Below are 12956 nucleotides of genomic sequence, written 5' to 3' on the forward strand. Positions count from 1 at the left end.
CCCCCCCCCCCCCCCCCCCCCCCCCCCCCCCCCCCCCCGGGCCCGCTGGATACTGAAAAAAAAGAGTCAATGGGAATGGAAGAAGTCATCTCTCAGATAAACCAGAGAAAATCAGCAATTGATAAGGAGGATTATAGTTTCTGGTGAAGCCAGAGACTTCCAGTTCCCTTGAGATGAGATGCTGTTGGGTATCAGGTGCTAGAAGCTGACTCTTTTTGCTTTTATAAGATACCAACACATTTAAAATCAACCCTTTGTTACACGCTGCCAAAAACAACTTTAAAAAAAGGCACAAGAATCAGTATCTCAACACAAACTTCTGTAGGCAGACTTGTGAAGACTTCAACTGGAAAATCTGATCATTTAAATTAAGTATCTCACACTATGACCACTGAAGGAGCTCCCACACAAGCTGGTCTGTGACAACTGTCCACATGAGTGCTCCGCATCTTTGAAAAATATTTAAATGCCTCTCAGCACAAGTTAAGGTAAATGCAGTTACTTCAGGTCTGCTTCAAGCCAAGAGTGCTTATGACATTGCTACTCATCAGCTGATGAATTACAACCTCCTGTACCTGGGTTATCAGTCTCAAGTCCAAGTCGGGCTGCAAATATTCCACTGTGATTGCATCACTGCTGTAGGAGAGCTCACTTTTAAGGCCACATGCTCAAAAGGCAAAAACGCAGGGAATCCCTTGTACCTAATAGCTTTTCCACAAAGATACAGGAGAGACTAAAGGCCTTTGGTTTTGTTTATACCATCCTTCTAAATAATAAAAGGTTACAAGGCTACAGCCTCTTGTAGTCCCCACTTCATTCACTTCTGAGCTATAAGAACTTGTATTGCTACAAATAGTAAGGCCCTGCCAAATTCAGGAAAGCAAATAAAATACATCTCTTCTGGCAAAATGTCTCCACACCAACGTGTGTAATTACCTATGCCCCTTAAGAGGGCCTTGTTCACATGTTATAGTTAGGACTCTAAGCACTGAAATACAGTTAAAACAGATGCATCAGGTAACTTGCTTGCTGGCGCATGTCAAACCTCCACAGGTGGTGGCAGAGTGAGAGATGACTTTCATTCCAAGATGCTGAGAACAAATTGCACGGCATATGCAGGAGGGCTTGCAGCATAGAAAACTACTTCTAGGTAAACTCTTGCATTTATGTCCCACCCTCCAGCAACTGTGTATGTCTCACAGCTATTAATTTTGTCAGTCAATGTTAATATCTGACAATCTATCTCCTTCCAATTCAGCAAATTGGGCTGAGTTTCACAAGCAACACGGAACTCATCAATGCATAACCAGGTTTCTTTATTATAAACCTGTTTATTTTCCTTTTTTTCTCTCTGTTACCAGCCCATGCTTCCATGGCATTTAAGTTCAAAATCCCCAACAGAAAATCCAGTCCTTCTCAGGAGTTCAGGTTCTTCTTTTTGAAGAAAATTAAGATATAAGCACCTTGACTAGTGAAGGGTTCTTTCACCCTTAAAATCTCTTGTCAGACAATTCTGAAACTAAATCCCCCCTTAAAAAAAAAAAAAAAAGAAAAATAGAAAAAAAAAATCATTCTAATTAAATTACCCCAGTTCTCAACCCCTGCATTGTCTTTTCCTTTTCCATTTCCTGTTCTTACAGTTCTCAGAATTTTTTTCCTCCACCCTGACTTCCCAGTACTACCGGGTGTTTCTGCCATATCAGCAATTTCACTTTGCTGCTCAGTTCCACAGGCTTTCCAAGCAACATCTTTGCATGCCACCTTCTCGACCTCACCCAAGATTTTGCCAAGTTCTCATTCTCCAGTTACTGCTCCCAGCAACAGAGGCTTCCTACCTGTTTAGGATACATTCCTTCTTTGGCATCTTCTTACCAGTACAAAACACTTCAGACCATAGCATTTTCCTCAGTTGTTTTAGTCACTCAGCTCTTCAATTCCAATCGTTTTGTTTTTTGTTTTTTTGTTTTTTCAAAACTTACTAACAGCAACTACAAATCAATTTCTTTACTAAATTAGTAGAAAGCCTTTTCCTCATTAGACAACTTAAAATTTCATACAGTAACAGGAAAAAAAAATAGTTAAAACAGTTAGATAAATAGTTATAATAGCTAGATAAACACACATGCATGCACACACACAAAGCACAACTCTCACCCCTGTGCTATGACTCCTTTTATCCCTTCCTCTCCTAAACCACTTATTCCTTCCACTTGGCAAGGCAGAGAATTGCAGCCAGCTGAGCCTCCTGCACTTCAGGTGCTTCTTACCACACCTCAACATCAGTGCCCATTACTTTGAGTGTTTGTTCCTGTTTGTATTTGCTTTTTATTATTTCCATTTTAGAAAATTATTAGCTAAATCACACACACACAAAAAAATAAATAATAATTTACAAGTCTGGGTCAAAGGATCACTTAATGTTTTTGTAAACCTTGTATTCCTACTGCTTCTTGTTGCCTGTTCACACATTTGAGGAACAACCAGTTGCCATATACCTCCTGCACAACTGCAATAACATTATTTGACTTCTGTGTAAATCCATCCAGAGCATTCCTTATAACCATGTCTGCAGTGGAGTGGCTAGAGCTGCCTCCCAGATCATGGCTAACTGTGACACTGTCAGTTCTTTGAGCCAAGAATCAGGTATTTGTCTTTACAGCATTTCAGCGCTGTAAAAGGATTATCCTACAGGACGGTAGTTATCAGGGAGATGACACCTCTTTGTTCTGCATGGAAAAACAATGTCAATTATTAACACCTTTAGCAGGGCTCCTGCTTGGGTGTAAACCACATTCCTTAGGATCTCAGGTACCGATCTGCTCAGCAGTGAAAGGGGTCAGCAGAGTGAAAAATATCTCTTTGAATTTTCAGACGTTTCCCTTGCAATCTATTCTGCCCCTGAGTTTTCAGCTAGTTAAGCTGCACTGAGCTGCCACGTTTTTGACTTTCCATCCTTAGTAGACTTGAGTCTGTTTTAGGAAAATAAAGCAATGATATTCAAGTTACCTTCCCTCTAACAGTATAGCGGCCAATGAGGATCATTTTACAGGAAGTGAAAAATGTTGTAATTCTTCTAAAAAACACCTTTCAAGCTACATTCTCTGTCTGAATGTGTCAGCATCCAACTTTTTGTCAGTAGGCTAATGGACAAAGCATCAGCCTTTGTAGCTGGGGATTGTTTTTGTTTGTTTGTTTGCTTGTTTGTTTGTTTTTAATAAGTACAATGTGCTGCACCTAGGTTGGGGCAATCCCAGACAGGAGAACAGACTGGGAGAAGAGCTCATTGAGAGCAGCCTTGCTGACAGAGTCTTGGGGGTTCTGATGGGTGAAAGGCTCAACATGTGCCAGCAGTGCAAGCTTGCGGCCCAGAAGACCAACTGCGTCCTGGGCTGCCTCAAAAGAGGGGTGACCAGCAGGTGGAGGGAGGGGATTGTCCCCCTCTGCCTTTGTAAGGCCCCACCTGGAATGCTGCATCCAGGTTTGGGGTCTCCAGCACAACAAGATGTGAGTTTGTTAGAACAGATTCAGAGGAGGGCTATGAAGATGAACAGAGGGCTGGAGCACATCTACAAAGAAAGGCTGAGAGAGCTGGGGATGTTCAGCCTGGAGAAGAGAAGGATCCAGGGAAACCTCACTGTGGCCTTTCAGTACTCAAAGGGGTCTTATAAGAAGGATGGAGAAGGGCTCTTTACTCATGTAGATAATGTTAAGACAAGGGGAAAGGCCTTAAACTAAAAGAAGATAGATTTATATTAGACATTATGAGAAAATTCTTCACTGTAAGGGTAGTGAGGCACTGGAAAAGGTTGAAAAAAGAAGCTGTGGATGGCCCATCCCTGAAGGTGTTCAAGGCCAGGTTGGATGGGTCTTTCGCCAACCTGATCTAGTTAGTGGGTGGCATTGCTGCCTATGGCAGAGGTGTTGGAGTTAGATGACTTTTAAGGTCCCTTCCAACCCAAGCCATTCTATGATTCTATGATTTTCTGTTCTGTGAGGGATTTGGATAGGATGGTGTTTGGTTTCTGTCCCAAGCAAGAAGACAATTAAATTTCCCATGAAAATGAGTAGCAATAAGCATTTTTCAGCCAATAATCAATAGCACCAAATCATTTCCTTTTGAAAACAACAGAACATTCCCCACAGGTACTGTCACAGAAAGGAAAAGGTTGTATTGCCTTTGTTACCGCCTGCCTATTTAGCCCAATGCAGTAGCCTCACTGCCCAAAGAACATGTTACCATCAGAAAAAATCCTCTAGTGACATCCACCATGCAACTAAGGAGACACACAAAAAAAGAAGACAGCTGGAAAGAAAATTTCTCCAGTGGGGAGACACAATGCACGTTGTTCAGTAGGGTGCATTCCAGGAAGGAAAGGTAAAAGAATAAAGAGGAGAAATGAACTTCTACACCTCCAGGGAATGAGTTTAAGTATCACATAGTGTCCTATACACTTCGTGCATTCTTACAGATTCAGTATAAAAGATATGTCCGTGACATAGCATTGATATTTTGTCATAATCTTAGTGCCAACGCGCAAGTCAACTGGGAATGTTTCTCACTACAGTTTCTGACACTGTCATAATGCAGACAATTTTGGTTGATGTTTTAGTGTTCCAAATGTCACTGAAAATGACATACCTCCAAGAAATTGTCTGATTTTAACTATATTGTCTATTTTCTATATTTTCTTTTGCTTCTGTTGACATTCTTTCCCTAAGTGGCTCTAGTACTCCTGTTTAACACTCTATGTGTTTCAGTGGTGTTTTCACTTTACTGACATCATCTGTCCTTTGAAAACTCAAGACAGAAAGTGAATGTTTAATAGTGTATGTCAACAGCCTATCTTCTTTTATCCTTATTATGAAGGACTGATATTACCGCATTCATTTCTCATACTTCATTATATCAGGTATTTCTACCATGAAGTATCTTCTAGCACTGTTACTGCATAATGTGATTTGTATTTACGGACAATCTGAGTATCTTATTAGAAAGAGAAATTTACTAAGGGGTTAAAATTTTATTTATATTATATCATCCAAGTTCAGATGTCAACCATACAATTCTAAATATTTAAGAAGGACCACTAAATTATAGATATATTTCCTTTCTTCTGAACTCTCTCCAGCAAAGATCACCATATGTTGAATGGTATAGTATGTTCTTATTTAAACAAAAAGCTCTCTCTATGGAGGGCTAAATACAGGTTTCCCAAGTAACATTTCATAATGAGATGCTGTTTCTTTTGTACTATATTCTCTGCTCCTCATAAGATTTCTCAAGGTATCTCTCTCCTCTACTTGATCATAAAGGTTTGTTTCTTACCAAATTCCACCTTGTCAAACACAAGAATTATCAGAAAGGACTCTTTCAGTTGGGTATTTCAATAGCTCAGCTTTAGAAAGGAGTAGAGATGGATTCTCCTTCTGTTTGCCACAGAACAACTATTGGCTTTATCTGAGTGAATGTGATATACATGAGCAGAAAAGGAGCACAGACACAGACTTAGCATTCCTTCTTAGCTGTTTTGTCTTGAGATGGTGCCAGATGTAATGGAGATATGGAAAGGATAGAGCAGCAGATGAAATTATTTTCTTTTTGTGTTCATGTGTGCATGTTTCATTCTCTTTCAGCCTGACAGGAGTACAGGTGATTTCCTAGCTCTCTTTGGAAGGATCTCTGTAAAGTAGTTTGAGTTTTGTTTTCTTATTTCCCTTTAAAGCTATCAAGCAGATGCCTTACTTATAGATCTACCTTAAGAATTTGAATAGCATTGAAGAAAATTGGTGCTGCTGTACTAAACGCAGGCATTGACAGCAATTTTTAAGGGACATGAACAACCATCAAAGCACAGGCAGATAATCCAGAGCACAAATATTTCCTAGAAATACTTACTACACTTAACATCACTTTAAAAGTTCAAAGAAACATCAGAATGTCTTTAAATAATTCTGCTTTTAGAGAATGTCAGTGTTTACCTGCACTGAAGCTGTACCTTGCCCCCACTGCTGTTCTTTGTGGCGAAAATACAGATGTAATGATCTTGTCAATACAGTGCCATTTCCCTGAGAAGAGCTGAAAGGTACCAGTGCCCAAGGAGGACAGAACAGAAGAAATGATATCAGTTCTAATTTGGAATAAAATTAAGGGGTGACTGAGAAGCAAGTGGGGAGCATTGGGAACATTCATATTCTCTCTCCAAATTTATTCACAAATCAGACACACCATCAGCATTAATATGTTATTTGCTCCACTGAATCTTGTGAGTACCTACATAATGTATGCACAGGAAAGTCAGGAAGGCAAGCATTAGCATTACACTGACTCCTGAACAGTGACAACAGGTAAGTCCTCTAGCCCCTGTTACACTTAAAAACAAGAAAAAAAAGAGAGAAATGATTTTTCTTTTAAAAATAAATAAATAAATAAAAAGGAAGGGTTGCAAAATTGGCTCACATCACTGTAGCGTGGGGATGCTGAATTTTGCCACATCTCAGATGTGTTTTTTTCCATCAGCTCCTTAGCTATTTCAGTAGTTTATTGCAATCCCAGTTCAAGGCAATTCCAGCTAATGCTGTGCTGCATTAGAAGGAGCAAAGTCAAAGGGGGCTGGGGAAAGAAGGAAACAATATTCTTTCTAGGAACATTTCCCTAAAAGGGTAAAAATGAAGAGACTGCAGGGACCTGGATATTAAGGAAACTTAAATGACTAAATCCAGAGAGCTCCTAGCCACTGTTTGCAGAACCAGCTTGTTTCAAGGACAGCACCCCACTCCTCCCCACAAAAGTAGTTTTCATCTTCCAAGATCAAGTCCTTCTTAAGGTTTCCTAACTAGCAGTGAATGTTTTCTTCTTAGTGTACTAGTTTACCAGGATATCTGGTCATGTTTTCAAGTTTTCTCTGCAAGAATTCTTTCAGATTGCATTTCTCCAAAAAGTTGTGGCATTTGAATGTTAAACTGTGGTCCTCTAGGCAAACCTAGATGGCCCAGTCCCTGTTCACCAGCCATGACAATACACTTTAATTAACACTTTTCATTCATCTCTCTCAGAAAGTGCTGGAAGATTATACAAATCAAAGAGAAAAAAATAGAGATGCCAACCTGAGAATCCTTCACTAATAGGCTGTAAAGTGCAGCTACTTAATCACAAGCAGCACCTACAGAGAAGATTGTATAGAATGTGAGACAAGTAAAACTAGATGAAATTTCAGATTTTCTCTGAAGCTGAAACAAAACTAAGGCTCTTAACATGTAATGTCACCTGCATCTGAAAGAAGGCCAACAAGGTGGGAGCGTCCCACCTGATGATGGAAGATGTGATGCACAATCCCCTGAACTATCCTCTGTGGTGATACAGCCACATCCATTTCCTATCCATGCTGAGCTCACCCTTGAACCTACACTGGCCTCATCTGACAGGAAGGCAGGAGGAGACACATCAGGTGGATGTAGCAGCACCACCAGCTTCATGCCCAAGCTTCAAGTCATTGCTCTCTCTACACAGGATATTCCTGCTGGCAGTCAGCAAGGGGCTGATGGCCTCTCTGCAGCTCAGAGGACAATGATGCTGTGTAGAGCCACCCCTTGTTAACACTTGCAGCTGCAGCATCCCCATTTAATTGCTGCCTTGGCCCACCAGATGTTTGACAATGTCAATGCAAGCTGCGTTGGCTTGTGAGCTGGACTGTTCATCATGAAAATTATTAGGGTTATGTTCATTTTTCATTAAAAAAAGAAGCACGTGCCTTCCCTTGTCCTTCTGCATCAAGAGAAAGCATCAGAACTCGCACGCCTACACACAGGTGTGAGCAGCACTTTCCTTGTGTGTTTATTTATTTATTTTTTTATAAGGAATCTCACTCTGAATGTGTTGCTGCCTCAACTGTCACCACTTGTCACATTACAATAACGATCGCTGCTTTCAGATGGCAGTTCAGGTTGTTTAATCATTGCTTCCCTCCGAGCTGTCCATCACAGGCAGGTCTCCAGGCAACAGCATCAACAGGCAGGGCTGTGGGTGGCTGGAGAGGAGGAGGAGGAGGATAAAGCACAGTGGGTTTTGCAGGGAGGAAGAACTCCCGTTCCCATGGGAGGGAGATTTGGGAGCTGCTGAGTCTATCTGACAGATCCCAGCCTGCAGCGTGATGAAGATAACAGGGATTTCAGTGATTTCAGAACCCAGAGTTTTGGTGGAGGAGGAAGAGATGGCAGGACCCCAACCCACAGCACATGAATGCAGAGCTGGGCTCCCTGCTCCAGCTCCCACTCGTGTCTGAGGCCCAGCTCCCTCCATTGCAGGTGGGATAGCAGGGCCCCACCGTGCTCAAAGCCAAGGGCACAGACTGTGGTTAGAGACTGCTGGAATCAACCATGTTTATTGCATTGAATGACTTTAAAATAAGTTATTTGGGAAAGGATTAGGAGTTTTTCAAGGTTTTTGAAATATATATATATGTATATGTCAATGTTTAAAAACTGACAATAAAATGGAAGGCCACACTGAACGTGGGAGTTTTCCATCCAAAAGATGAGCTGGAGAATGCTTTGGTTAGTTTTGTTTCATGTTGTTTTTGTTTTTCAGGAGCTGTACAATTAAACAGTCCTTTGTCGTTTAAATGAAGACAAAAGGAGAACCAGATGTACCAGCACAAAGGCTGCAGATCTGCATCAAACCTTCTTTGGGATACAGTAGCCTAGGTAATTATTACTAAATTTCAGTGGCTCTTCTGTAGAGATGCTAAGTCACTGGATCCAAGCTAAACACAGATCTATATTCTTCACAGCTCTAGCCCAGCCTCCATCCCCCTTAATGTATCTAGGGAGATGTAGAAACACATGAAGTGGAGGAGGTGTAGTGCAGTCCCTTCCCATGGTGTGATCCTTATCCAGAAAAAAACACAGCTCAGGGAATAATTATCCCCCAAACTCCTCTAACTAATGATATTTCACCACAGACCTATGTTTTCTGGTGTGAAGGTTAATGCATCTGCTGTTTTGCTGATGTAATTTTTTTAAACTGTTTAGCCTCTCCAATAAAAAAATCTATCGCTTCCTGTAATCAAAGTAAGCCCTAACTTTGATTTGCAGATAATCATTTCCATAGTTTGATTTTGTTTCCAATAATTATTAATTTTAAGTTTTTTGTTTTTTTGTTTTTTTTTTTTTTTGTCTACAGAAACTAACATTTTTTCTTGGAAACATGAGCTAAAATTCAACAGAAAGCAAATTAAATTTTCAGTTCATATTCTCTCGCGTATAAAGCTTGAGTTTCATAATAAGTATGATTTTTACTCCAGAAAAAATATTTACACTTATGCATTGGTAAGTTCTTCAAAAATAAAGTCCCTGAATATTCATTTGAAGATGCAGCAGATTTTTTCAGAAACCATTCAGTAAGAGGTATAGGCAACATTCTTGGCCAGGGCAGGAAATATTGGAGCTGTCCTAACAGTTTATACTGACCCAGTCACACAAACAGAAAGGGACCATATGACCTCTTTCAGATACCGAAAATACACCTTAGATGTGAAATAAAAATATTCAATGCAAAGACTATTCCAAATGATTAAATGGGGTCCAGCCCAACATTGTCATGGAATTTCAAGCTGCTTTTTAAATCGGGATCTTTAATACTTCACACGCACACTTTGAGCAGGGACAATTTATGAAGAGATTTGTTATTTGTTATATAAAATATTTATCTCAAATTGTTTTCTCAACCTTGAATGTAGTGAGGAAAATGAGAAGACGGGAGGAAGAGAAACATTATCTAAATAATCCAAGATTTTCTAAAACAGCTTTTCACTTCCTACTGAAGGGCTGCCTGTGAAAGATCTGCAACAGCTCATGGCACTGTTGTCTTTCAATAATCACCAACTAAAGTGACAATACAAATAGGATGTGAGCACTGGCACTGAGTTGAGACCCAATGCTATAAAAGATCAAGAGCTTCTCGTGTGTTGCTGATCACTTTCCACCCAAAATCCTCAGCCTTTTCATGTCTTGGGAAAATGCTTGCCTTGAAATGACAACTGCAAATCATCGCCTTCCATCTCTTCCTTCATCTCTTGATTTAATATATCTCCACAAAACATGAAAGACTCCACAGATGGGCTCTTAGGTTATGAGGGCTGCTAAGGAGTGATATGCAGGGCACTGAACTATTACTCCTGGTGGTAGTCTGCAAACCACTTTGATAAATGCATTTCAGTTGCCCTTTCCAAGCTCCAGCCACATCTTTATGACTTTGGCATTTCTGCCAGCTCAGGTGGTCCAAGAATATCTGTCTTGCTTTTCTGCTTCTGCATTAGGAAGGAATATCATGTGGTAAAATAAATAAATAAATAAGTAGTCATTATCATGACTTCATCTCTGGGTATGAAGGTAGGTGGGGTTTGCTGTTATTCTGTACTTTACTCTTTTATGTGCTCTTTGCATTCTCCTCACCCTGCCCTGAGGATCCTCACCACACTGCCCAGCAGCACAGCGTGGGTCAGTCCTGCCATCCCATTGCTTGCCTGAGGTGTCCCATTTGGGCTCACTCTGAGTTTTCCTTCAATGAAAATAAAATTCACACAATCTGTGACCGCCTTCACCTTCCTGTCCCTGCAGAAGTGTTTCTGCCCCTCACCACTGCACAGGAGACCCTGCCCCAGTACAAGCTGCTCACAGAGGGGGGTTTTGGCCACAGCTGAACCTTGGCACTGACATCCCTCCATAGCAACAGAAATAGGTCTAATTTCCCACCTCCTCTCCACTACCCACCTAAATCTCTACATCTTTCCTCATCCAGCTCCTCCCTGCTCATCCCATCTCAGCCCCTCAGCCCAGCCTGCCCTTGGCAAGTCCCTGGCATGGTAATATGAAAGAGAAAAGTTCAGAGGCAGCTTTGAGTCCTGTTGTGTTATCATGGCAAAACATCAATCCTTTATTTAGGGACATGATGTGAGGCTAAATTAAGTTCTTGGAGAGCCTCTAAAAGAATCGTGTTTTAGGACATATCCTAAAATATCTTGTTCCTTCTCAAAGTACTTTCCTTTTATGTTCCCCAAGGAGAGAAAGTGCGATACCAAGTACAAGTGTTATTGTGTTACCAGCACCGAGAATTAGAGATTAAGGGCTCTCATGTTAACTGTTGTTTGATTTAAGATGGACAGCCAAAAAATGCAAATGGCACAAAAATCATTTTACTGCATCAACTTTAACACACATTTAAAATTCCAAAATAATTAGTCTATCACCCAATGCTGCCATTTGAATTGGAATCAAGGCACATTTTAATTTAACATAGAAATGTCAAATAGAGCTGTGGGAGTCATTGATTTTTTGGTTCGCTGGCCAGATATGAAAAAAACTGAGAGAAAAGAAGTGACTTGTGTCAGTCTTTTTTTTTTTTTTTTTTTTTTTTCTCCTCCTTTGAAATGAAAACTTGAATGTAGCCTTAGTCTGGATGAACAGCACCCAGCACAAACATGTTTTAGGATAATATCAATTGTTCAAATACAGGAAAATATTGTAATTTGTGATGTTCTACAACCTGGGGATCAGGTAGGATGCAGGATTAACAGGACACCCTTGCTCTGTGTAGCAGCAGCTAGAGGCCAGATCATCACAAATGTCACTAAATGCCTGTATGTGGGACACAATCAAGATTTTTTGTGTCACCAGATCTTTTTTAAACATAGAATAAAAAATGGAAATCCATATTTTAAAATGCTTCCTCAAAACAAGACAATAAAAAAAATGCTATATTTTGATTTTCAATATTTTTGCTCTTTCTTAGAAGCTTTGGAGAAAAAAATAAAATAAAATAGGAAATTAGTATGAACCTGTGAAATGTTCAGTCCAAGATACAGCAACATTTTCCAGAGGGAGACGTATTTGATGGGGCCATTTCACTTACCTCACTGGAGCTCTGCACATGACAGTTGTGTTCAGTCTGGCATATTAAGAAACTTCCTACTTACTGGATGCAAGACTGTCCAAGGCCAATGTAGCCTTTCATATGTAAAGGTGCATTACAGCAGAATGGGTCAGCAGGGTCCCTAACTCCCCAGAATGAGCTGATGACTTCTGGCTTCCTTACTTCTCCCACTGGTTAGATCTTATCATGATTGCCAGCTCAGAGAAATAGAAAAAATACTTATTCAAAGATAGGAGGAAAGGAAGAAACCCCTTTTCTATTATAAAGTACATTATTAGGAAGATTGAAAACTATAACCTCATTGCTTTATACAGTTTATAGCCTCTTGATATTGCATGAATGCCAGCTGCAACTGTCAGAGCTCTTCCATTATTCTCCTTAATCTTCCCTCATGATGGGATTTGCATATCCCACTTGTCAGTCTGGGTGGAAACTCCTCACCATCACTCAAACACTTTTACAGAGACCAGATTCAGACAACGACAAGCTTTTCTTCTAGTTCTCACAAATTCTCTTTCACCCACTGCTTTCTCTCAATGCATGGCTATTCTTAATAACCATTTCCCACGTACTTTATTTCATTTTCTGTATATGAAAAACCTATGTTTTATACAGTCAAGAAATATACCTAGAGATGGATTGAAACACAGAAGAAAGAAATACTTTGGCTACTGGTTTATTTTTCCCCAATTTAAAAGAAAAAAAAAAAATGGCTGAAAAAAAATATATATATATAAAAACCTAATTTTAAGTTACAGTGAAATTTTCTGGAGCTTCCTCTTACTGAAGGTTTGTGTTTTCTTTTTAAAGGAGGCTTCATATTTAGAATTGATATAAATTATTTTACGATCGATACAGAAGCAAAATTTGAAACATGGGACTTTTAATAATACTTTATTTTGACCTGATTCGTTCCACTTTAAATCCTAATGTTTGTTTCCTCACTTTTACTCATCTCTTCCTAAATATAGTCTCATTAGCTCCAGCAAGAGATTAGTCTGAAAGCCTCTCAGCATCTGGTGCATTATAC

At 39.9% G+C, this 12956-nt stretch overlaps 1 protein-coding gene across 2 annotated transcripts in view; it reads right to left on the reverse strand.

Moving 5' to 3' along the window:
• Window positions 1-12956, reverse strand: part of SORCS1 (sortilin related VPS10 domain containing receptor 1) — a 292547-nt gene that overhangs the window by 272704 nt on the left and 6887 nt on the right. The window contains exon 1 of one of the 2 annotated variants that reach the window (XM_035330765.1): window positions 1836-1944. The exons of the other annotated variant lie outside the window; for it this stretch is intronic. Within the exon in view, the coding sequence (XP_035186656.1) occupies window positions 1836-1850 (15 nt within the window). The 5' untranslated portion in view covers window positions 1851-1944. Of the gene's footprint in view, window positions 1-1835; window positions 1945-12956 lie in introns of those variants that run through there. 2 annotated transcript variants of the gene reach the window in all.

This window comes from Oxyura jamaicensis, chromosome 6 (assembly GCF_011077185.1).
Source record: "Oxyura jamaicensis isolate SHBP4307 breed ruddy duck chromosome 6, BPBGC_Ojam_1.0, whole genome shotgun sequence".
Taxonomy (NCBI): Eukaryota; Metazoa; Chordata; class Aves; order Anseriformes; family Anatidae; genus Oxyura; species Oxyura jamaicensis.